Source organism: Chelon labrosus, assembly GCF_963514085.1.
Source record: "Chelon labrosus genome assembly, contig: SCAFFOLD_31, whole genome shotgun sequence".
Lineage (NCBI taxonomy): Eukaryota > Metazoa > Chordata > Actinopteri > Mugiliformes > Mugilidae > Chelon > Chelon labrosus.
Window position 1 is genome coordinate 469,734 of NW_028181545.1, and position 27,271 is coordinate 497,004.

At 43.0% G+C, this 27,271-nt stretch overlaps 1 protein-coding gene across 1 annotated transcript; it reads left to right on the top strand.

Annotated features, from left to right (window-relative positions):
• Positions 1 to 13,910: 13,910 nt before the first annotated feature.
• LOC311509905 (CBY1-interacting BAR domain-containing protein 2-like) lies at positions 13,911 to 26,564 on the top strand (the record flags this gene model as incomplete). Its single annotated transcript, XM_084575345.1, has 9 exons — positions 13,911 to 13,937; positions 23,214 to 23,423; positions 23,495 to 23,563; positions 24,311 to 24,416; positions 24,610 to 24,615; positions 24,698 to 24,807; positions 24,894 to 25,007; positions 25,327 to 25,533; positions 25,617 to 26,564. The coding sequence occupies 9 exons, from the start codon at positions 13,911 to 13,913 to the stop codon at positions 25,818 to 25,820; spliced, it is 1,053 nt and encodes a 350-aa protein (XP_084431471.1). The 3' UTR covers positions 25,821 to 26,564.
• Between the last annotated feature and the right edge of the window lie 707 nt (positions 26,565 to 27,271).

A 27,271-nucleotide genomic window follows, 5' to 3' on the forward strand; every position in this document is an offset into this window, starting at 1 on the left:
GAGTTTTATTGTTAAAATTATTATGATTAACGATCAGTTGTTACGATTTGCTCGTTCTTTGTCTGGGGAACCTAGTGAGAGCCCTCCCGCTCTCTTCCTTATTTGATGCTGGCTTTCAGGTGGAGCTGGGAGGGGTCTGCTGCCTGTACCTGCCCTTCAGTTTGTAGAAGGCGAAGCATAAAGGACGACCCTTCTCAGTGTCTCTCTCTCTCAGCCAGGCCTACTGCATCCTCCTCATCCTGTTTGGTTTGTTGTACCCTGCATGACATCAAACTCACACCCATCCAGTCAGAAGGAACCAGGCCTTAAATGACTATTTGAGTTGTGCTTTTTGTTATAGCTGCTGCTCATGGTAGTAAAAACATGCTACTTAGTAAAGACATTCGCAACGTAAGTCGCGAATACTTTCATACCTGTCTTGACGTGACCATTACTTTTTGTAGTCAAACATGAAATTATTTGCAACGTAAGTCGCAAATATTTTCACCAGGATTATATTATGACTATATGAACAGGTGATCATTAAAGCATCATAGCATCTTAGTATAATTGCATTGTAGCATCTTAGCATCGTAGCAACATAGTATCTTAGCTTTGTAGCATCTTAGTATCATAGCATCTTAGTATCTTAGCATCATAGCATTGTAGTAGCATTGTTTGAGGGGGCGAGACTCAGAAAGAAGGATTGCTGGTTGAGGCGGCGGATTATGGACTATGATTCCGATTAAAGAATCAAGGCACTCGGACAGAGAGATCTGTTTTGTCTTCTTTAATAGAGGTTACTGGTCTTCACCATCATTGTACAACATATATTTATGTGTGTGTGTGTGTGTGTGGTCTGAAAATATAAAGAAAAAGCAATAAATGTACTAGAAAATATTCTCAGAAGATTATTTAACAGTCAATCAAATCAAATCAGGATAAACATTCATAAAGAAAATATTCATAATTAAGCCATCACAGGCATACAAACTTAGCTGCAGTGCTAGTAAAAGGCAGAGCTAACGATTACTGGGCTACAGGCTACTTCGCTAACTCAAACTCACACAAGTACTTCCCTGTAACACAAATGGAATAAATAATCAAAATATCCATAACTAAGAAGCAGAAAGCACTTACATTTCCTCAAGAACGCACACGTGAGGTGAGAAACACACAAAGTCCATGCAGCTTCACACAGTCTGCTCTCTAGCTGGTCTGCTGCTTGTCAGTGTGGCTGAACATGTCCTGACCTGTTCAGGCCGCGTTACTGCCTTTCACCAGTAGATGGCGTTTCACCTGTTGGGCTTTCTCACAAGCATCTTGGCATAGTAGCATCATCATAGCATTGTAGCATCGTACTGTCACAGCAATATAGCATGGTATCGCAGACTGCTGCGGCCACTGCATCACTCTCGCGATTTCCCGCAGGGGAATTGTCTAGTTATTTGATGTCACCCTACAGCCGTCATGACTACACTTACTTTGCCTTTGATGTCACCCTACAACTATCAAGACTACACTTACTTTGTCTTTGACGTCAACCTACAACCATCATAACTGCATTTACTTTGCCTTTGATGTTAACTTACAACCATCATGACTGCATTTACTTTGCCTTTGATGTTAACCTACAACCATCATGACTGCATTTACTTTGCCTTTGATGTTAACCTAAAACCATCATGACTGCATTTACTTTGCCTTTGATGTTAACCTACAACCATCATGACTGCATTTACTTTGCCTTTGATGTCAACCTACAACCATCATGACTGCATTTACTTTGCCTGTGATGTCAACCTACAACCATCATGACTGCATTTATTTTGCCTGTGATGTCAACCTACAACCATCATGACTGCATTTACTTTGCCTTTGATGTTAACCTACAACCATCATGACTGCATTTACTTTGCCTTTGATGTTAACCTACAACCATCATGACTGCATTTACTTTGCCTTTGATGTCAACCTACAACCATCATGACTGCATTTACTTTGCCTTTGATGTTAACCTACAACCATCATGACTGCATTTACTTTGCCTTTGATGTTAACCTACAACCATCATGACTGCATTTACTTTGCCTTTGATGTCACCCTACAGCCATCATGACTACACTTATTTTGCCTGTGATGTTAACCTACAACCATCATGACTACATTTACTTTGCCTTTGATGTCACCCTACAGCCATCATGACTACACTTATTTTGCCTGTGATGTCACCCTGCAATCATCCTGTGACCACGTTTATTTGCTCTTTAAATAGCAGGCAGTCCGCCCATGGACGTCGACGACATGTAAAATAAAGGATAAGAGCAGATATATACAACGATCCAGGAGTTTGTAAAGTGAGTATATACAATTAATGCAGAGTTATTGTTGTTGTTCATGTGAATGGTCTCATACTCTGTGACTGCTCAGAGTTCATCAGAGCAACAGCCCGGGGGAAGAATCATCTGGAGATCTTACCAGCCCGCTTCCTGACCCTGGACCGGTACAGGTCCTGGATGGAGAGAAGGTCAGTAGCAGTAATCTTCTCTGCAGACCTGATTGTTCTCTGCAGTCTGTCCCTGTCATGTCTGGTGGCAGATCCGAACCAGACCTTGACGGACGTGGTCAGGACAGACTGAATTATTGCAGTGTAGAAAATGATCAGCAGCACCTGAGGCAGGCTGAACTTCCAGAGCTGACGCAGGAAGTACAACCTCTGCTGGGCCTTCTTCTGTACAGTGTCTGTGTGACGAAGGGAAGGTCTACTTCAGGTAGACCTTCCCTTCATCATGAGAAGACGAAGGGAAGAAAATGGAAATATCAAGGAAATTATGAAGCACTTTAATGCAAACTTAAATCAAATGGAATGAAAAAAATATTAATAATTGGATGTGTTCAATTTTATCACCTATGAAGCCTTTCTCACTTGACAATTTCAAGTTCAGGCTTTATTTTGTGCAGACTTTGCAAAAGAAGTAAAAGTCTCAGTTCAAATAAGTTAAAAGACTGAGTTAAAATGCTAACAACTTAAGCTAAAATAAGTAGTGTGCAAAGTGCCAGGTGCATGGTGGCCTTCCCGGGTCAGATCAGCAGTTCACCAGTCTAACAGCTTGTGGGAGAAAACTGTTGAGCAGTCTGTTAGTCCTGCTTTTAATGTTCTGGTACCGTTTGTCTGATGGCAACAGTTGAAAGAGTTGACTGAGAGGATGAGGAGGGTCTCTGATTATATTCCGTGCTCCGTTCCTGCACTGACTTTGGAAGAGTTATTGAACAGGAGCCAGGGAGACTCCAGCCTGCTTTAGTTTCCTCACCAAGTACATTCCTGCTGGGCCCGTTTCACGATTGTGGTGGTGTTTGCTGACCACGTGAGGTTCTCTGAGAAATGAACTCCAAGGAGCTTGATGTTGCGCACCCTCCCTACTGTAGAGCTACTGATGCAGAGGGGTGTGTGCTCAGGTCGAGACCTTCTGAAGTCGACCATCATCTCCTTGGCTTTGTCTGCCTTGAGCACCAGGTTGTTGTCTCAGCACCAGCCCTCAAGATGTTTCACCTCTTTCCTGTACATTGCCTTCTCATTTCCGCGGTCCGAGTCCCACCACTGTGGTATCATCGGCAAACCTGATGATCAGGTTCTTCTCCTGACTGGTCCAATCTGGCCATGCTAAAATTTCATACAAGACATGCAAGGACACTGCAAGGACAACAGAGAAGAGAGAGGGTAAATGAATTGTTAGCGGGTATGAGGAAACGACAGTCTGTTTTTATCCGTAGTCGAGAGGTCAGTGATGCAGCAGTGAAAGCTAGTTACCTTGTTGCTAACAAACTAGCATTATTAAGACATATTGTGAGGGTGATTTTTACAGATTCAATTGTAAATAAATCACTCGGGGAAAGGAAAATGGACGCATAGTGGCAATGCTCAACATTTTCATTTTTCCTGCACGAACCAGTTAGCTGCGGTAATCTTTAAAATGTAAGATTTATGTTGATGTATACTTTACCCAAGCAACATTACATGTCTTACAAATCTTACAGTCTTCCCACCTCTGTACTGTTTTTGATTTTAGCAAAAGAAAAACTATAACGTAAAAGGATAACAGTTTGATGTTGGTATGCTGTGTCATATTTTATTTGCATCTTCTTACTGCAAAGTAACTGTGTTAACACCGACAATATATTTGTAATAAATGTAATGGAGAAAACTACATCTCTCTCAGTAACAGCCTGAGCGTTGCACAGAAGGAAAACGCTGGGATAAGGCTTCACTAAATAAGCTATTGAGAAAAAAACTAGGACCTGATTAACTCAAAGAACAAAAGTTGAATCTGTCGTTTGGGTGAAACACGTTTTGCTTCAAAATAAGGATTGACGATGTCTAACATGAATTCATTCTAAGTGATTAAAACGTTACGCATAATTAATAGTATAATTGGAATTATTTAGAATAACCAAATCAAAGTCGTTGGTGTCACATGGTAGAGATCAGCTGCGTTCTCTCATTTGCATATAGAATGTAGGGAAGTTTCTGACATTGTAATGACGTCATAAAGGAGTCTTTGATCCCAGTTACGCTGCTCAGCTCAAGAGTTTTTAAGTAGGTGGTTATTCTTAGTATTTGTGAGATTGTGTATCATCTAGTTGTGCACTCTGAGACTTTCTGCTTTTGTTTTTCAGGATTTCCAGAAAGTACTCCCCGAATTTCTGCTTTTGGGGAAATTGTAAGTATTTCTAAGGTTGTGTATCGTCCAGTTGTGCACTCTCATAGTTTCTGCTTTTGTTTTTCAGGATATCCAAAGATACTCCCAGGATTTCTGCTTTTGTGTATATTGTAAGTATTTGTAAGGTTGTTTATACTCCAGTTGTGCACTCTCTGACTTTCTGCTTTTGTTTTTCAGGATTTCCAGAAGATACTTCCAGGATTTCTACTTTTGGGGTTATTGTGAGTATTTGTAAGGCTGTGTATGGTCCAGTTGTGCACTCTCATAGTTTGTGCTTTTGTGGTTTTGAACGAGACTCCCGCAACAACAACTCCAACAACAATTCTGTTCCAGACACTCCTGTGAGTCCTGAGGCTCTAGCTGTCAAACCTGGAGACTGAGTGCTGATCAAAGTCCTAAAGACAAAGACGTTGTCTAGTCCAAGGCGGGATGGCCCAGTCCAAGTCCTTCTGACCACTCCAACTGCTGTAAAGATCACTGAAAGGACTACGTGGATTCACCTGTCACACTGTAAAAAGGTACTTGGGTTGTCTGAGAGGACAGACCCAACTGATAACTCTTAGACATACTGATCCGCCAGTTGCTGGCGGAAGTCTTGGCTACAAAGGGGGTTCACTTAGGACAAGTTAGAGAACTGTCTCAAACCCAGTGAAGAGTTAAAGATCCCAGTCACTTAGAGGAGAAAGTGGACACAACTAGGGTTGCCACCTTCCAGAAATAAAAATAAGGGACGCCCACCAAGGCCCCTCGGGGCCATGACCACCACAGACCCGACTCTTATGGGGCAGGGCGCCCGCAGCAGTGGTATATTTTACTTTAGCTCTGAATACTAAACTATATATAATATGGGACATTATGTTATGATTGATTACCTATCTGGTTGTGCTTTTGCTAGAAGATATCAATGCGTGGGCATAGCCTACTTTATTAGACTATTGTGGTTTGATTGATTGTTTAGGACAGTGGTGTCAAACTCAATCAGCTTAGCTAACCACGGGGCTGAGTAAGCATGCTAATGCCGTGTTAAACATGCTGCTGTTATTTGGCTAACGGACACTTTCAGTGTATCTGTATGTTAGCATATATGTTAACAGACTGGTTTTCAGCTGCAGTGGTGTCGTTATTTATAGTAAGTTTTCTGTTTGCGTGTGCTACTGTGGAACAGTGGGCTAACAGATTTAGCCCGTTTTCTCCTAACTGGTCCTAACCTACAACCATCATGACTACATTTACTTTGTCTTTGATGTCAACCTACAACCATCGTGTGTATACTTACTTTGTCTTTGATGTCACCCTACAACCATCATGACTGCATTTACTTTGCCTTTGATGTTAACCTACAACCATCATGACTGCATTTACTTTGCCTTTGATGTCAACCTACAACCATCATGACTGCATTTACTTTGCCTTTGATGTTAACCTACAACCATCATGACTGCATTTACTTTGCCTTTGATGTCACCCTACAACCATCATGACTGCATTTACTTTGCCTTTGATGTTAACCTACAACCATCATGACTGCATTTACTTTGCCTTTGATGTTAACTTACAACCATCATGACTGCATTTACTTTGCCTTTGATGTTAACCTACAACCATCATGACTGCATTTACGTTACCTTTGATGTCAACCTACAACCATCATGACTGCATTTACTTTGCCTTTGATGTTACCTACAACCATCATGACTGCATTTACTTTGCCTTTGATGTTAACCTACAACCATCGTGTGTATACTTACTTTGTCTTTGATGTCACCCTACAACCATCATGACTACATTTACTTTGCCTTTGATGTCAACCTACAACCATCGTGTGTATACTTACTTTGTCTTTGATGTCACCCTACAACCATCATGACTACATTTACTTTGCCTTTGATGTTAACCTACAACCATCATGACTGCATTTACGTTGCCTTTGATGTTAACCTACAACCATCATGACTGCATTTACGTTGCCTTTGATGTCAACCTACAACCATCATGACTGCATTTACTTTGCCTTTGATGTTAACCTACAACCATCATGACTGCATTTACTTTGCCTTTGATGTCAACCTACAACCATCATGACTGCATTTACTTTGCCTTTGATGTTAACCTACAACCATCATGACTGCATTTACTTTGCCTTTGATGTTAACCTACAACCATCATGACTGCATTTACTTTGCCTTTGATGTTAACCTACAACCATCATGACTGCATTTACTTTGCCTTTGATGTTAACCTACAACCATCATGACTGCATTTACTTTGCCTTTGATGTTAACTTACAACCATCATGACTGCATTTACTTTGCCTTTGATGTCAACCTACAACCATCATGACTGCATTTACTTTGCCTTTGATGTTAACCTACAGCCATCATGACTGCATTTAGTTTGCCTTTGATGTCACCCTACAGCCATCATGACTACACTTATTTTGCCTGTGATGTCACCCTGCAATCATCCTGTGACCACGTTTATTTGCTCTTTAAATAGCAGGCAGTCCGCCCATGGACGTCGACGACATGTAAAATAAAGGATAAGAGCAGATATATACAACGATCCAGGAGTTTGTAAAGTGAGTATATACAATTAATGCAGAGTTATTGTTGTTGTTCATGTGAATGGTCTCATACTCTGTGACTGCTCAGAGTTCATCAGAGCAACAGCCCGGGGGAAGAATCATCTGGAGATCTTACCAGCCCGCTTCCTGACCCTGGACCGGTACAGGTCCTGGATGGAGAGAAGGTCAGTAGCAGTAATCTTCTCTGCAGACCTGATTGTTCTCTGCAGTCTGTCCCTGTCATGTCTGGTGGCAGATCTGAACCAGACCTTGACGGACGTGGTCAGGACAGACTGAATTATTGCAGTGTAGAAAATGATCAGCAGCTCCTGAGGCAGGCTGAACTTCCAGAGCTGACGCAGGAAGTACAACCTCTGCTGGGCCTTCTTCTGTACAGTGTCTGTGTGACGAAGGGAAAGTCTACTTCAGGTAGACCTTCCCTTCATCATGAGAAGACGAAGGGAAGAAAATGGAAATATCAAGGAAATTATGAAGCACTTTAATGCAAACTTAAATCAAATGGAATGAAAAAAATATTAATAATTGGATGTGTTCAATTTTATTACCTATGAAGCCTTTCTCACTTGACAATTTCAAGTTCAGGCTTTATTTTGTGCAGACTTTGCAAAAGAAGTAAAAGTCTTAGTTCAAATAAGTTAAAAGACTGAGTTAAAATGCTAACAACTTAAGCTAAAATAAGTAGTGTGCAAAGTGCCAGGTGCATGGTGGCCTTCCCGGGTCAGATCAGCAGTTCACCACAGCTTGTGGGAGAAAACTGTTGAGCAGTCTGTTAGTCCTGCTTTTAATGTTCTGGTACCGTTTGCCTGATGGCAACAGTTGAAAGAGTTGACTGAGAGGATGAGGAGGGTCTCTGATTATATTCCGTGCTCCGTTCCTGCACTGACTTTGGAAGAGTTATTGAACAGGAGCCAGGGAGACTCCAGCCTGCTTTAGTTTCCTCACCAAGTACATTCCTGCTGGGCCCGTTTCACGATTGTGGTGGTGTTTGCTGACCACGTGAGGTTCTCTGAGAAATGAACTCCAAGGAGCTTGATGTTGCGCACCCTCCCTACTGTAGAGCTACTGATGCAGAGGGGTGTGTGCTCAGGTCGAGACCTTCTGAAGTCGACCATCATCTCCTTGGCTTTGTCTGCCTTGGGCACCAGGTTGTTGTCTCAGCACCAGCCCTCAAGATGACACTCAAAGAACAAAAGTTGAATCTGTCGTTTGGGTGAAACACGTTTTGCTTCAAAATAAGGATTGACGATGTCTACCATGAATTCATTCTAAGTGATTAAAACGTTACGCATAATTAATAGTATAATTGGAATTATTTAGAATAACCAAATCAAAGTCGTTGGTGTCACGTGGTAGAGATCAGCTGCGTTCTCTCATTTGCATATAGAATGTAGGGAAGTTTCTGACATTGTAATGACGTCATAAAGGAGTCTTTGATCCCAGTTACGCTGCTCAGCTCAAGAGTTTTTAAGTAGGTGGTTATTCTTAGTATTTGTGAGATTGTGTATCATCTAGTTGTGCACTCTGAGACTTTCTGCTTTTGTTTTTCAGGATTTCCAGAAAGTACTCCTCGAATTTCTGCTTTTGGGGAAATTGTAAGTATTTCTAAGGTTGTGTATCGTCCAGTTGTGCACTCTCATAGTTTCTGCTTTTGTTTTTCAGGATATCCAAAGATACTCCCAGGATTTCTGCTTTTGTGTATATTGTAAGTATTTGTAAGGTTGTTTATACTCCAGTTGTGCACTCTCTGACTTTCTGCTTTTGTTTTTCAGGATTTCCAGAAGATACTTCCAGGATTTCTACTTTTGGGGTTATTGTGAGTATTTGTAAGGCTGTGTATGGTCCAGTTGTGCACTCTCATAGTTTGTGCTTTTGTGGTTTTGAACGAGACTCCCGCAACAACAACTCCAACAACAATTCTGTTCCAGACACTCCTGTGAGTCCTGAGGCTCTAGCTGTCAAACCTGGAGACTGAGTGCTGATCAAAGTCCTAAAGACAAAGACGTTGTCTAGTCCAAGGCGGGATGGCCCAGTCCAAGTCCTTCTGACCACTCCAACTGCTGTAAAGATCACTGAAAGGACTACGTGGATTAAAGCATCTTAGCATCATAGCATTGTAGCATCATTAAAGCATCATAGCATGGTAGCATCATTAAAGCATCTTAGCATCATAGCATTGTAGCATCTTAGCATCATAGCATGGTAGCATCATTAAAGCATCTTAGCATCATAGCATGGTAGCATGATAGCATTGTAGCAAATTGGCATTGTAGCATCTTAGCATCATAGCATTGTAGCATCATTAAAGCATCTTAGCATTGTAGTATCTTAGCATCATAGCATCCTAGTATAATTGCATTGTAGCATCTTAGCATCGTAGCAACATAGTATCTTAGCTTTGTAGCATCTTAGTATCATAGCATCTTAGTATCTTAGCATCATAGCATTGTAGTAGCATCTTGGCATAGTAGCATCATCATAGCATCGTAGCATCGTACTGTCACAGCAATATAGCATGGTATCGCAGACTGCTGCGGCCACTGCATCACTCTCGCGATTTCCCGCAGGGGAATTGTCTAGTTTTCTGTTTCTATTGTCAGACAATAAAACAAGGGTGAAATGCTGAGTGAAACGTGGCCCATTAACCCATTAATTACCTCGAAGTTCTCGCTCTGTTGATATCAGAAATATGTAAATCTCACTGCGCACAGGTAACTCGGTGAACGACACGCCCACTAATAACTTTCCTCTGCTCCTCCGCCTGTCACTCAACGAAGGACAGGGAGGAGCCTCTGGCCGTAGAAGAGAAAAACCTCTAACTCGCGGACCAATACTAGCGACACTGGCACTTTTCAATTTACCGTAGTCCCGAGTGTTGCCTCTATGCGCGGGGTCTGAAAAGTCGCTAAAGCCAGAAATTCTCTGCTAAAGCTAGCGACAAAATCAAATTTGATTTGCTGGTAGTGTCACGTGGGGCGCTGCGCTGGCGAGAAGCAGAGAAGCTCTGTACCGTATGTTGCCCAGAACACATGCATGTGCATAACTTTTAACCCGTTTGCATTCGCTCCAGGCAGGCGGAGGATAAATAATTTTCCAGGATAACTTAATAATTTACCAGGACATTTGACCCTTTTTCTCATTTTCCATATGTTTTCCATGACTGGAAAATTGGTCAATCATTTTCCAGGTTTTCCAGGTTTTCCAGGACGCGTGGGAACCCTGGTTTGTGTTGTGTCCTGGTTTCACCTAGGCCGGTCATAACACATGCATGCCACAAGGTGGCGCACTAGCCATTTTCTCATGGTCATGGTCATCGAGTGCGGTCCCTCTCTGACTAGAGAGTCCTCCATTAATGAGTGAGCTGATGAACGTTGGTAAGAAAGACGACGTGAAGGTGGAATATTGATGATTTATCACTGCATAGCACTGTCTAATAAGTCCTTCTCTGATTAGGAACGAGTCTTGTGCATTATATTGGATGAGAGGAGCTGTTTCACCGCGGGAAGCCTCCGTGAAAACTCCGCTAAGCGTGGTTGCTACATGCTAAGAGGCTAGGCCTCGTTGTTAGCTTGTTGTGTGAAAATGCTTTTCATTGAGATACTTTTCTTCAACCAGTTGGAGCGATAGGAATGTTTCCTAATGTTTGAACCCAGCGTGGTTCTGTTTGTATCATTGTGAACCGTAGAAACTGACTTTAAAAAGATCGCTAGCTGAGTTAGCATGGGGCTAACGCTACGCTAGCTCAGGTATGACTTGTAGCATGTAACGTGAGTGCTAACGGTGTAGCTGGCTAAGCTAACGTGTCGTTACTGTAACTGAGGAGAGAGATAGAGACGGTATATGATCCATATTTGTGTTGACATGATGCCAGGTTGTGATCATTAATAACGGAATGTGTTTTATTGAACTGAAGCTGTTTAAATATTCATGTTAAAGGTTAAAAAGAGGAGTTTAATACTGTTCATTTCTGGTTAAAAGAGTTAAAAAGAGGTTTATGCTACAGTTCTAAAGATAAATGGTGATTAATAGAGCTGTTTAAAATATAAATAGTACTTTATGAAGATAAATAAGTGCATTTATGTTCAAATCTAAGTTGGTGATGAATCATTGTTTGGTGATTCAGTCCGCATCAACGTATCAGGTCCGTTTGATTGCTCCATAAAAGGACGAGGCTAATTATTGACAGATTAGTTGTTGATAGTCACTGAATGGTGAGATAAACGGGGTTGTGCAGTGGCAGCGTGGAGGGGGGGGACTCCAGGACGCTGGACGTCCCTGTTCAGCCTTCTTGAGGTGTCCTGGGCCTAACTGAACCAAACATGGGTGAAGGGAGGTGCCCACTTGAAAAGCCCAATGACATGCTGCATACTGCTGTTGACTAGGCCAGGCATCTGATGTCTTCATGCTGCTTGCTAGCTAGGCCTGTCACCACTACACATTTTGCTGGACGATATATTGTCCCACAGTTTATTGCTGATAAACCATATTATTGTCAACATTATTCTGAGACCATTGTTTCACTAATGTAATGATAATATCATAATAATGCAAGTACACCCTTTCAGAAGTACTAAACTTTTATTTCTCAGGAGTATTTAACATTGTAACTGGAATGTCAAGAACTTTTAAATCTCCTAAATGAATCAAACCAACGTAATGTAGTGAACTCCACTCTCTGTGAGCACACACCATTTGACTGTGTTTGGTTTCTGTTCACGTTGTCGACCAAACGTCTCAGTGAGTGTTGACTGTCGGGGTGAAGGCTCCTCTGAATCTAGAGCTGCAGCTTTTTATTCTCAGCTGGAAAACTGGACTGGATGCTTGTGTTTCAGGTGCGTACAAGTTGCTCCTATCAGCTTTTTTCCGTCGCCGCTACTTTCAAACAAACACGACGTACTGGCTCGTCCGTGTTGATGGACTCACCTTGTTGATTGGGTTTAAATCCCAGATGTTCCCACACTGGGGCTGTGCCAGCGTTCTTCTTTTAAATCATCTCTTTTATTCCTCCATGTTTCTACTGGTGTTACCTTACTCTCTGCTCCTCACCAGGCTCACCTGCTGCTCTCTCTCTGTGGATGCTAGTGGCCCCGCCTCCCCCCACTGAGACAAAGACTGGATGACTGACAGGAGGGTTCACTCCGTTCATTATCTGTGGAACCAACGCGTCCAGGTGCTGAGACCGATGCACAGAGTGAACCCTCTTGTCATCCAGCCTGTTTGGTAGAGAGAGACGAGGAAAACAAACACGTATGCACATGGCAACATATGGAGGCCGGGTGATGAACTGATTGATTGATGATTGTGACAGGCCAGGTTGTGACAGGTTAGCTGCTGAGCAGGCCATACAAGCCAGCACTCATTGACTTAGTTCATGTAGATTGTAGGTTCATGGTCAGATCTCATGACTGGAGGTTTGTTAGAGTTTCTCAGTTGGACAGGGCCTCTACATATGTTTGGCCTGGGATCTTGGCTAAAGGGATTGTAACATCTAATCCTGTGTATTAACCAATGTTGTCATGGTAAAAGTACTTGTACTGTAGATGTACACTATATGGCCTAAAGTACACACTCACCCATCCAGATAATTGAGTTCAGGTGTTTGACAGGTGTATAAATCCAGCAGCTAGGCATTCAGACTGCTTCTACAAACATTAGTGAAAGAATGGGTCGCTCTCAGGAGCTCAGTGGATTCCAGCGTGGTGCTGTGATAGGACGACACCTGAGCAACAAGTCCAGTCGTTGCTAAATGTTCCACAGTCAACTGTCAGTGGGATTAGAACCAAGTGGAAGAGATTGGGAACGACAGCAACTCAGCCACAAAGTGTCAGGACACGTAACATGACAGAGCAGAGGTCAGAGGTCAGAGGATGCTGAGGGTCATAGTGAGCAGAGGTCAGAGGTCAGAGGATGCTGAGGGTCATAGTGAGCAGAGGTCAGAGGTCAGAGGATGCTGAGGGTCATAGTGAGCAGAGGTCAGAGGTCAGAGGATGCTGAGGGTCATAGTGAGCAGAGGTCAGAGGTCACCAACTTTCTACAGTTGGGCTTCTAATAAAGGAGAAGGGACATTTTTATTTCACCTTTTATTTTCCTTGTGTTTTTAGAAAGACTCTATATTCTTTAGTCTTTTCTTATTTTTCATCCACTTTCATCAAAAATCATCTTTTGTGAATCAATAAATTGTCAACGTTCAACTTGATGTTCTCTCATGTGACTAATTTAGGAGTCCATCTTTGTGAACCTAGAAAGAGTGTAGTTGTCAGTAGTGTGTTTGTTCTAGTCAAGCTAAGGGCGCTACACATATGTTCAATGTTGTACGTTCTCTATTAATGTTGTCCAATAATAATGTGCAATCTGTGTCTATGTCTTCAGAAACAACATTCTATATTAGTTATTAGTTTGAAATGTAAAGGAGGAAAGAGAAAACCATCCTAGTATAGTATGATATAAAAACCATAGATTATAGTAGGTCATCTTCTAGAAGCTCATGGCTTTACAATAAGAATAATAATAATAATAATAACAAGAATACATTTTATTTCTAAGCGCCTTTCAAGACACACAAGGACACTGAACAAAAACAATAAGACACAGAAAGAAAGAAACAACAAGAGCTAATAAAATGGAACAGAGCAATGACAGTGAAGAAGCTTCTGGAACAGGTGAGTTTGGAGTCTGGATTTGAAGAGAGGGAAAGAGTCAATGTGACGGATGTCTGGTGGGAGTGAGCTCCAGAGTTGGTAGTGAGGCGGGCCGAGGGCACAGAGAGGTGGATAGAGGAGGAGGATCTGAGGGAGAGGGAGGGGGACGTCCCACAGAGAAGGAGGGGCCAGGTTATGGATGGCCTTGAAGGTGTGGAGAAGGATCTGGAAGTCAATCCTGAATGTGACTGGGAGCCAGTGGAGATGCTGTAGTACGGGGTGATGTGGTGAAATGAAGGGGTTTTGGTGACGATGTGAGCGGCTGAATTCTGGACCATTTGAAGCTGATGGAGGGATTTGTGAGGGAGGCTGAAGAGGAGAGAGTTACAGTGATCAATGCAGGAGGTGACAAGGCTGTGAACGGGGGGGGGGGGGGGGGGGGACCAGGTAACGTTACTGATGTGAGAATGAAATGATAATGAGCTGTCAAGGATGACACCCAGACTCTTAACCTGGGGGGAGGGAGGGGGAGACTAAGGAACTGTTGATTGGGAGGAGGGAAAAACTGTCAGCTTTGGAAAGTGTGGATTTAGTTCCATGAGGAGGAGTTCAGTTTTATCACGGTTTAGTTTTAGGAAGTTTGAGGTGAACCAGGATTTTATTTCAGATAAACAGGTGATGAGGGAGGAGGGAGGGAGGGAGGGAGGAAGGGAGTTGGTTTGGTGGATAGGTAGAGCTGGGTGTCATCCACGAAGCGGTGGAAGTGAATATTGAATCTGCAGAAGATATTACCAAGGGGGAGGAGCTAAGTGATGAAGAGGAGGGGCCCCAGGACAGAGCCCTGGGGCACACCTGAAGTAACGGGAGAGGGCTGGGATCTGAAGGACTTGAGTTGAATGAAGTGGGTACGGCCTGAGAGATATGAGTGAAACCAGTCTAGGGGGGTGTGAGAGATGCCAATGGAGGATGATCTGTTGAGGAGGATAGAGTGAGAGATGGTGTCAAAGGCTGCAGTCAGATCAAGGAGGAGGAGGATGGTGAGGAAACCAGAATCAGCTGCCATGAGGAGGTCATTAGTGATCTTTAAGAGAGCAGGTTCTGTGCTGTGGTGGGGGCTGAAACCAGACTGGAATGGTTCATACAGGCAGGTGTGAGATAGGTGGGAGTGAAGCTGAGTGGCAACAGTTTGTTGAAGGATTCAGGAAATGAAAGGTAGGTTAGAGATGGGGCGGAGCTTGTTGTAGTGGTTAGGATCTGAAGCAGGTTTGTTCAGTATAGGGGGGACAGCTGCAACTTTGAAGAGTGGAGGAACAATTCCAGTGGTAAGTGAGGAGTGGATGATGGCAGTAATGAGGGGGGGCAGAGAGGAGAGGCAGGATCTGACCAGAGTTGTGGGGAGGGGGTCTAGCTGACACGTGGAGGGCTTGGATTTCTGGATGAGGTCTGTGATTTCTGAAGCAGACGGGAGTTTGAAACTGGAGAATAGCTGACAATGGAGGAGGAGTTCAGAGGAGGAGAGAAGAGTTGGAGTTTAAATGACGCTGGTCACCAGGGGCAGTGGGTGTGACTGGGGTTGAATGATTGCCTCATGAATATCACCTGCACCTACCTGTCAATCTGTTCTGTCTGATACAGAGAGAGGGGGAGGTAGGGGAGGGATTTTACTGTTGACCTCTTAAGCTATTGTTCATCATAGTTTAGTCCTGCAAGTCCATCTGCATAATAATATAACAAGAAGTATGTGTTATCAGAGGGATCAAAATAAAGGCCCTTAAATAGCAGTAATGGTTTCATGTTTCCTCCTTGGACTCAGCGTGTCAGACAGAGCTCCACTTTCTCCTCTCAGTGACTAACTTAGTCCTGATAGTCACACTACAGTAAATCTGAGCCACCAACCTCAGCGTACGTTACTGGTGCACACCAAGCTGAGCCACCTGCTCTGCTCTTTAACATCCTCACATGGATCCTCTTGTTTTATCTCTTCCTGAGCCTATGCTCTTTGTTATTGATGTTGTGGCTCGTGTGGAACTTTATTACAGTTTCATTCAAATGACTGGCGTTGTCATTTTATCTCCATAACCGCTGTGCTATGATGACGGGTTGTGTTAGCTCCACGCTCATTTAAAGTTGCTGCAATTTTAGTTGAAGGCGTCTGAAAATCTTCTAACATTTCCTCCAACTGATCTGCTTTCTGCCTCTGATCCTGAGCCTGTCATCATCCTCTTTGCTCTTTAAAGTGGAAGCTTGTGCTAAATTTGTTCCATTCTATTGAAAATGTTAGTGTTTGACTTTAATTCAAATGTGAGAGCTCATTGTTGTGATGCTGATTATTTTGTTCTATGTGTGTTCCGGTCATTTGAGCAGATTAAACATGCTGCCTTTAATATGGCTATAAAAAAGATGGTTGTGTTTTTAAAGGTGTGGGGGATTGGGGGGGTGTCAACCTGGTTGGGACATAGAAGGGGGGGCACAGCCAAAAAAGTTTGGGAAACGCTGCAGTAATGTTGAGCTGCACATTTAAAACCTGAACACATCTGATTGAATTATTCATCATTTAATCTACATCTTTTATTCTTTATTCAGATTGAGGTGGTGCAGTTTGTCAGAGATCAGCTGTGATTCTCTGGTCTCAGCTCTGAAGTCCAACCCCTCCCATCTGAAACATCTGGACCTGAGAGGAAACAACCTGAAGGATTCAGATGTGAAGCAGCTTCTTGATCTTAAGGAGAGTCCAGACTATAAACTGGAGACTCTGGAGTGAGTAGAGGGTTCCAGTCAGTCCATGCTGCTTTCATCAGTATTGTCCTAAACACAGTTAGTATCAAAGATCCAGTGTTTCCTGTAAACCTGCAGCTTCTCAGTGAAGCTGTGAGAGGAGAATGGAGACAGGCTTCATGATTGGACAGAAAGACAGAGAGAGAGAGACAACAGTCAACCAATCAGATGAGCCAGAAGCTTGTTGTGATCATGTGTTTGAGTTGATGTGAAGACGACTGTTGTTGTTGTGTTGATGTGTCCAGGAAATAAAGCTGGATTCCAGCTGACAGCCTTCCAAGATGTATAGAGACAGTGGTGGTCATTCATCAGATCTGATCAACAACTGATCACAGCTCTGAGATCAGTCTGACTGAAGCCTGCACATCACAGAACCAGCATTACATTTAGTAACCATGAGCAGAGTCATCACCTCCTCTCTTCTTTCTCCTCCTCTCTACAGGTGGAGGTGGTCACAGTGAACAGGACGGTGTGTGAGGTGAGAGGATGAGCTGTGTCTGAATCAGAAAAGACTTTATTGTCAAGTATGTTTGTTCATACAACTGTTGACCATGTGAGTGGTCCTGGACTCGATGGATCTCAGCCGTCTGTTAAATAGTCTGTGTCCAGGGTGAGAGGGATCAGACACAATCTTAGCTGCTTCAGAGTCCTGGAAGCGTCCAGCTGGTCTAGAGACGTCAGACTGCAGCCAATCACCTTCTCTGCAGAGAGTCCGCTCTTGTCCTCAGCAGAGGCTGCAGCAGACCAGGTGCTGATGGACTCAATGATGGCAGTGGACAAGTGTCACCATGACAACAGCAGCTCCTATTGGCTGCTCCCGTCATCACTTCCTGTTCAAGCCCAGAGTTGGTCCATTCTCTTCCTGGTTGATGGTTGATGGTTGTAAATCTGGTTCAGGACTTGTAAATGTCTTATGGTGATGTCATTGTGTTTTATGATATGTAGAAATGTTTTCTAAAATGTAAATGTGCCTCCAGCTGTAAAAGTGTTTGACATGTTGTAATGTTGGTTGGCACCTCCAGGCCACCGTAGATTATGAAGCTGGAAGCTTCCAGTAACCCCCCTTGGGTCTAAGCCTCTTCCTGCTCTGCACATTATATTGTTATGTTTGCCTCTTGTTATTTTTAAACTGTAAATGATTTTTAAATGAACAAAGAATAAATAACTAAATGTTTCCTGACGTCCTTCCATTCAAACCAAATCCTCCTCTAATGATGTTGTGGCGCCGCCCAGCTGCTTGGGATGAAGTGAAGTTTGATTGTTGGGACAAGACGTGAAACACTAGGACAAGTTCCAGCATGAAGAAGCAGCTTCACTGTAGATCCAAACAAGATGACGTTGTACTGCAGCTGATGCACGGTTCATGGCTGAACTATGACGGTGGCAGTAGTCCCAGTTAGGGCTTGAATCCATAGACTGTAGAAAACATGGAGCACACGTCTCCACTTCCTCTCATTGGTCAAACTGATGCTAGTGTCCCAGGGCTACATGCGGCGCCATCTGGTGACTTCTGATCCAGAGTCAGATCAGTTCTGTCTGAGAGTGGATCCATGTTATTGATGCCCCGCCCACTCTCCCTCTAGACTCACTGCTGATTGGTTAATGCTGCTCTGCTCTACCTCCACCAGTTACTGAGACATGTTGAATTATACACTGAACTTCTTTATTATTGGAAATCAAGCTCCTCCCACAGAGCTAACGTTGGAGTATTGTTGTAGCTAGACGCTAGCTAATTACATTCATTCACTGACAATCTCACAGAAACTAAAGTTGAACTTTAAATCTGTCCTTTAGTTCACAGTAGAGATGTTATGATGGAAGCAGACGCTGGAAACAGTGTCGAGCGTTCAAAGAAGTATCGCGACAAGATGTTTGGATGCTTCATCAGCTGAAAGATCACATGACTCCCCAGATGAAGCTTGATGACGTCACATGCGTATCGGCCGTCATCAGTGACGTGTCACGGGATTGTTAAACTCACCATGATTATAAATGGGGACAGTCCCTCAGATGGTTGTGGCTTTTTGAGAGGAGGAGAGTTTTGCCTCCGTTACGTAGTTTCATTGATTTAGAAGGAGGGAGAGTGAAGTTTAAGGTCAGATTAGACCAATCTGACCAATGAGGACATGTTTAGTCTCACGTGGTCATTCCATCTCTGGTTATCTAGGTGGTGTCCAGCAAACCACGTGGCCTTCACTGACAACTGGAACACTTTCTGGGGAAAGCCTGGTCTGATTAGGAGAGATGGCATCCACCCCACTTTAGCGGCTGCTGCTCTCATCTCTAGGAATATGGACCATTTTATTAACCCCCCACCACCACCCGTAACCATGACAACCCAGAGTTCAGACCAGGAGGAGGAGTTGTAGTCTTCCACACTTCTCTGCTGCTTCTCTAGGACTGTCTCACACCCTAAACTCTCTAAACTCTAGATGTTCTGTCTGCTCCCAGATTATTTAAACCAAAGAACAACAACAGAGGAGTTACTCATTGGAACCTGATACAAATCAGAACAAGTTCACTGGTAGAACAGAAGAAGAGGAAAATGAAATGTGGTCTTTTAAATGTCAGATGTCTCTCATCTAAATCTCTTTTAGTGAATGATCTGATAACTGATCATCAGATTGATCTATTTAGTTTGACTGAAATGTGGCTACAGGATGATATCTACTACTAGTCATGCTATTCTCTTCTATTACTGTAGACAATGTTTACTGCTGTGTGTCTTTCTTCTGTCTGTACCCGGCTGGCCTCAGGCAGATGGTTCCTCCATATGAGCTGCTTCTGGTTCTGGTTCTGGTTCTGCTCCAGGTTTCTTCCTGTTAAAGGGAGTTTTTCCTGCCACCGTCTCCTTCAGGCTGCTCTGGAGGTTTCAGGTCTGGTTTTGTAAAGCGTCTTGAGACCATTTGTTTTGTTATTGACGCTATAGAAATAAAACTGAATTGAATTAAATTAGTATAACATTAGATGAACTTGCATCCGCACATAGGCATTCACACACTATACATTGATTTCCATCCCTGTATACATACATAGAAGAGGAGCAGACTAAAGCGACTGAGGTTCATTTTTGTTCTCTAAGGTACATCTGCTGAGGACGTACCCTCACAAGTTCCAAGTTGTTCCTCGTGGAACTTAAATGTACCCTTTTTGGGTCAAAAGGGTGCATTTTTGTTCCAAAATGATCAAGGGTCCACATCTGTACCATTTTTTCCACAAACAGGGGCACAATGACAATGTGAGGCTGTGTGTGACTGATACAGTTGGGGGATGGTATGGTTTGTGCATCAGATTTGGGAAATTCAGTTCATTTACGCTCTTATTCTTAATCCCAAGTTTCCAATATGTTCCTCAGAGAACACAGCAGTGATTTAAAAATGTAGGTGATAAAGTAGGACTAAACTTAATATTACAAGTGACACAAAAATATTTATGAATAATTAAGTATAACTATTTCTATTATCTTCACACATAAAGCTTTTATACAACATATAGGTATTGTAGCCTATTGGTATGCACTTTTAAGTGAATCAGAAAGAAATCAGTGTAATCACACATCACTAATATTAAAGAAAAAAATATTAAGATTTTACAGTAAAAAGCCTAATTTCTAAACTGTATCCTTGAGATAACGTTGAGTCATGATGATGAAGGGCCTCCATGACCCAGAATGGCGCACACACGCGCGCTCCTTATGCAGCTGCGTACGCATGCGCACCAACGGCAGGTCTCAACCGTCGACAGTCAGCAGCAGTTGGCGCTCAAAGTCAAAGATGGAGCTCTCCACGGAGGAGCTCCTTCAAAAGCTGGAGGAAGCCGGACTAAGGTTGACAGAGGAGGAGGCCCAGAGATTCAGAGGGAAGTTCATTTATTATTTGATTGAGCTGGAAAGTTGATTTATTTTTCTGGTTTTATATATTCTATGCAGCCTTTTGGTCAAACTGAATAAACCGAGCTACTAAATTGCGTTAGCTAGCATTGACCTTATCTAGAAAATGACGTTTGCTTGCTGTCAGATATCAAACTTAAATCTAAAACAATAACAGGTTAACATGACCAAAGATGTGCTTTAGAGACGATCTCTTGTGCCTCGTAAAGTTACGTTTTATTGACGGGTTTTGTGTTGCTGGATGAAAATGATTTTGCTAATGCTAACTGTTAGGTAGCTAATGTTAGCTAAAAGTTGCTGACAGCATTGCCTGGCTAGTTAACATAGACGCAGGGACTAAAATGTCCTCTGAAGGTCCACATTTGTCCCTCTCTGTCTCAAAGGCCTTCTGACTGTCCGTTTTCCTAACGTTAAATGCTGGCTAACAGGAGATGTGAAAACCTGGAAGTAGCTGCTAAGTATAGGGGTGTAGGGAGACCAGATCCCGATTTACGGGGACAGTCCCCATTTTGGATGACCTGTCCCCGGACAAAGCTGTCCCCGAAAATGTCCCCGATTTTAGCGTTTTATTAATGAGAAAAAAAAAAGCACAAGCATTTCACCTGTTTAGTAAATATATGTTTGTATTTCTATCAATCTTCTAAAAGCATATATTTAAAACATCCAGTATTATATGATGTCAAACTCATACAAGTCTATTATTTAATAGAAAAGAAAAGAAATGAAGCATCTGAAGATGCACATACGTAGTTGTTAATGTTGAGTCATGTTCTGTTTTATATTTCTTTCAAACACTTTTGCTAAAAAAAGACTCAACAAAGGTGATTTTAATAAAGATCTACAGTCTGATATGTAATTATTTCTGTATTTGAATCTTTCTTCACCTTCCCTTGAACAGCTCTGTTGGTGTTTGTATGCTTTAGTGATGAGGCTGCTGATGTTTACATGCTGTATCCTGTGAATAGCCCATGCTGCTGGGCCTTTTTGGAGCTTACTGGACTCTTTATGACTGAAAGGGGCTTTTCACTGTGTGTTCCTCATGCAAGTATTGAAGAGATTGGCAAAATAAAAGATGTATATGAAGAATCCTGGATGAAGAAGCTTTGTCGTGTCTCCTGTGTGGAATGACCTGATGTCTGAGTGGTTGCAGATAAAAAAGAAGCTCTAGCTCTCAACAGTTTAGAGCTGAACTTTAAGTTTAATGTTCACCAGATATGACAGGGCTTCACGTGTGCATCCCCTCCCTTCTCTCTTTTTCTTTGCCAAGTTAAAAACATAAGGATCTGGATATTTTCACATAAGATACACGGGGAATGAAGATGTTGCTTCAATCGACCTAATCTCGTCTCATATTCATATAAATACATATGGACTGCAGCTAATTAGACACAGACAGGTCTCATTGCTCTGCAGCCGTCTCTTCAGATGGGACGTAACGGTCAAATTCTGTCAACATTGCTGATTGCTCTGTGTCTGGGATAAGGATGGTCCAGCCTCAGTCTCTCCTAGAATATATCAGATATGCTCTAGTCCTCCCACATCTCTGCTGGGTTTTCTATACAGACACTTCATAGTCCTACCTGGAGATAGCTGCCATCACCCTGAAGAGAGAAACTGAGAAAGTTAAAGATGTTGCAGAGTTTTTGCCGTCAACCTGAAATCACTTGCTGATAATTGAATGATATAGATGTTATAGATGCAGCCAGGGACTGAATTTACTGAAAATCTGAAGGAAGTCGCACTGAAGGGAGAGATGTGATGAAAAACAACTAAATCTAAAAGGAAAGACAACAAGACAAATGTGCAGATGCATGTAGTTTACATTTAATCAGATGGTTTGTTCAGTTTAAAACATGATGGTATGTATGAACTGGAGAAAGAACACGGTCTCTCTGTTAAATGATAGTAGAGGGTGGGAGTATAGTACATCTGGTACGTCGCTGTTGAAAGACTGGTGCAGAGAGTTGACATTTACAAGATGTTTGTCTTTCACGTCCACGTACACCCACGTAAATGAACCCCCACTGACACACACTAATTATTTCTGCATGAGAGCAGAAGAAAATAGTAATATGTGAAAAAGCAGCCTAAAGAAAGTAAACCTAAGAGTTCACTTTTTGTCATGAGTGCTTTTAACAAATTATTTGTCAGTGTGTGTGGAGGGAAGGGTGGAGGTTGATGCTGCTGCACCATCAGACTCTAATGACTCTGCTTTAAACACCGTTAATTCATGAAATAATCCAGAGAGCAGCAGAGAGGAGGCCTTGGTTTCTATTATTCTATTATTCTATTATTCTTTCAGTATAAAGAGTGAACTGACAGACGGTAGAAACATCCTTGTAATATGCACCACTCCTCTTAGTCTTTGACATGTTATGGAAACAGAGACTATTGGTGGCTAACACTCTGTCACCACCTAGTGGCAGAGAGCAGCACCTCCCTCTCAGGCCCTCCCACTATCTGTTGTTGGCGTTACCGTGGCAACAGTCTGGTGTTTCCTCTCACAAGTGAGAGCAGAGCGAGGGAGGCAGCTCAGACATGAACAGCCTCTTCTCCAGGTAAGGCTTTTCTTTTCCAGGTTAGAACAGAGAGGTGCTTCCTCCAGCCATCTTTAAAGACTCCACGTGTCCCAGCAGGGACGTCCAGGTGAAGAGAGGTACCTGGGGGAGATCTGCTCTCTGCTGGCCTCCTACACCAGGAAAACAGCCAAGCTCAGAGACACGGCCGACCTGCTGGTCGCTCAGCTCTTCCACTTCTCCGGCACAGAGGACCGTGAGCTCCAGACGGGCCTGAAAAACCTGGCTGAAGACCTGGCCATGGTGCAGGACTACCGGCAGGCTCAGGTCAGGGGACTCTGGTTAGAATATGCATGGCCTGTGGGACTGTTGCTAAGAGGAGTGGTTTGTTGTTGCAGGTAGAGAGACTGGAGACCAGAGTGGTTGCTCCTTTAAAAGCCTACGGAGACATTGTCAAGAATAAAAGGGTGAGTTAAGAAACTATCATTAATAATAATGAGCCAGGTTTAAAAGAAACAGGTGGTTAGTGGACACTCTGGACAAACTGTCTCATCGTCTCCAGCAGTCCTGTACATTCATCACTTCCTGGTTTCTTCATGTTAGAAGATGATGAACCAGGAGAAACAGACATAAAGCAGCTCATTCCTAGTTCTTCTTCTGGAACATTTTTCCACTTTTAAACTGTGATTCAGTCAAATAAATCAACAGAAATACAATTAAACACTCAGTTAATGTCTCCCTGCTCAGACACTAGTGACACTAGCTGAACATGTGAACAGGATCTATGTACTAGTTTATGTGAAGTCAGCACTGCAGCCATGAAGAATGAGTTCAGAGATGATTCAGGTGAAGAGAAGAGTGATCTACCTGTCCACCACATGTCATCATTAACAGATGAACTGAAAACAACCACACAACACGTCCATGGTCTTGACTGTGTTAGACAATCACTGTGACCAGGATTAAAACCTTATGCAGAGACAAACAGCTTCAAGCCAGAGTTTAGAAAGTGTCCAGAGCCACAGATGCACTCAGCACTCTCTAAATCACATGTTTAGCTTTTAATTGAACAGATTTCTCTTGCACCTTGTGTTTCTTTTATTTATTTCCTGCTGCTAGAAAGGGAGACTTGACGTTTCACTGTGTGCTCTAAGCTGCTGTTTTTACTGTGCATGTGTTTCTTTTAATGAGCTGACAGTGTTTTTATCATTTAGACTGATCTAAAGAAGTTCAACACTGACCTGAACAGAGAACTGAAGGAGTTACAGAAGCTGGAGAACATCCGTGTGAAGAACCCAGCGGACCGTCAGAGCATAGTATCCTGACAGACGTTTATTAGAGATCTGGCTCCGGTCACAGATTAGAAACAAGAAAACAAACACATGGTGGCGCTATAATGTCATACTCATGCTGCCTGACAGGGGATATTTATGACATGGTGTACTCTCTGTTATCTTTACATGTTTGCTACTAATATAATTACACTTTCTGTTTTCTTGACCACACCTTTCAGTCTCAGGTAATGTAATGACTTCCTGGTTGTCTGGTGAATGCAGCTCCTGCAGACGAGGAGGTTTGTTCCTTCATGTTCTCCGCTCACTGACAGGCAGAGGTCAACGCTCAGAAGGCTTTCAACAACGCTCAGCGCAGCGTCAGGCTACTGGAGGAGAACATCACAGACTTCCAGAGACAGAAACTGGACCATATCAAAGTCAGCCTCACACGTCACACATGGCTCTACTATTTATTTATTTCTATTTGGGACTAACAGAGAAAAAGTTGTGTTTGTCTCTGCAGAAGGTTTTCACAGACTTCATCACGGTGGAGATGATCTTCCATGCTAAAGCCCTGGAGGTTTATTCACACACGTGCTACAACCTGGAGGCAATAAACTGTCAAAAGGATCTGGAGGTACCTGAGTCAGCCACTCTCTGAAACTGTTCATTAAAGCATGATGTCAGTTTAAAATGATGCAAAACACTCACAAATGCCCCCGTCACTACACGCTCAACTGTGGAACTGAACATATTGAGGAAGTGACAATAAACACCACGTGAGTCTTGAGTCTTGACTTGTACTGACAGCCATCAGCAGCTCCTTCAGTCTCTGAGGGACGCCTCGTCTCTTTGAGTCTCTCTACTCTGTGCAGGTCCAGGTGTCTGAGTGATTCAGCTCTTGTTAGTGAGTGGAGGACACTGAAAAGCTTGAACCTCTGTCTCTGTCTCCTCAGCTGTTCAGCAGTCGGATCAAGATGTCCGACTCTCTGTCTGGACCTCTGGACAGTCCTGTGAGCAGCCACACCTCTCCCGTTATAAACCACCACCTCAGTCCTCACCTGGCCTCCCCTAGACCACAACACCTCAGGTCAACGCTGGCCACGAGCACCGGCCAGAGCCACAGACACCAACACGGCCTGCACCCCGACAAAGCCAGGGGGGTGAGGCCTAAATGTCCTGGTTGCTATGGTGACAGAATGAGAATGCTTGTTGAGGATAAGGTCTCCAACTTTTTTATTTGCAGCCTCGTAGCACCTTGCAACGCCAGAGAGGCATGGATGAAGAGGAGGAGGATGAGGAGGAGGAGGAGGAGGAGGAGGAGGAGGAGGAGGAGGAGGAGGAAGAGGAGGATGAGGAGGAGTATGCATCAGAGAGGGAGGAAGGTCTCCACGCCAGCAGACAGTCGTATGCTGCCCAGGATGCAGAGATGCACAGATGTCAGCAGTAACAGTGCTGTACTTTAATAGATGTCTGTGCTTGGTTATCAGCCACAGCTGCTTCATTAACATCATGAGTCATATTAACAAACACTGAGTTCTTCTATTTATTTATAGCGTCATCTCTGCTAGAAAGTAGCCAGATAAATGACATTTCATTTCTAAAAGGACATGTCTTGTAGACGTGGTGTGTTTCCTCTGGAGTTAGTTAGTTAGTGTGGATGCTGGGAGCTAAAGAAGAGGCTGGCTTTCAATCCTAGACAACGATGCACTTCTTAGAAGAACAACAACTAAAACCAAAGAGCACAAGTAGTTCTGAGTTCCTCTGACATCTAGAAAAGGTCAGAGGTCAGACAGGTGTCCCAGTTACTTCCTGGTCATGGTTTGCTGTATCTATGAGCAGTGAATGGTGGACGCGTCTCCTGTCTCTCCTGGACTGGAATTAAATCAGGTCTCAACAAATGAAAGAGCTGTCACGCCTCGTCACTCTGGCCTATTTCTCAGGTGTGTTTCAAGACGTGCTGCACAACAGCTCCAGCTGACACGGATGTAAACAGTGGACAGTAGAGTGGATGATGGATTAGCATTTAGCATGGAGCTAACACTGTCCATCAATGTAGTTCCTGGAATGAATCCTTCCTCTTTTCTCTGAAATGTCTGATCCAACCTTCTAAATGATCAAGGACATCTAGAAATGATTGATTGTTTTTCTTTTAGAGAAAATAATAATATACTTGTATGAGTTTGGCATCATGTAATACTGTATGTTTTAGATATATGCTTTTATAAGATTGATAGAAATACAAAAATATATTTCCAAAATAAAAAAGTGAAATGCTTGTGCATCTAGGGACTGTGATGACAGTAGTTGTACTAAATGCTTGTGAAACTGGGAAGAGGATTTAAAAACCAGATCATTTGAGCTGAGTTAGGCTTTAGTCTGTTCCTCTTCTTGGTTATCACCTCTCTAGCTTTGGAGAAGGCCCTTTCACACGGCACACAAGTTGCAGGCATATGAAAATCTTCTTTGTTAAGCTTGTAAAGATTTGGATCAACTGCCGCCCTAGAGTGCCAGTATTTTAAAGGCTCTTCTCCTCTGGAGAGGTAGGACTCAGACAAATACCACTGAACCTCCACTGTTGCTTCTGCCGTAGCATTTTGGACTCTGAGTTGCAGCTGCAAGAAATCTGAACAGAAGAAGGTGAAATCCATTGTATGTGTTTTTGTCTCAAAGAAGGTTTTTCTACAGACTAATGCAACCAAGCAACTCAGCAGTCCAGACGTTCCCACAGGTTGTCAGGGTCAGCCTCTTGTGTTGAGGGACCAGGGACGTCCTCTGTTGTGGACTGTAAAACAAATGGAAATCCATCCAGTTGTTTGATAGAGCATATATACAAGCAATGATCAAATAAAGAGAAAGCTATTAGCTGTGATGTTGAGGGTGGGACATGTTCTGATCTCC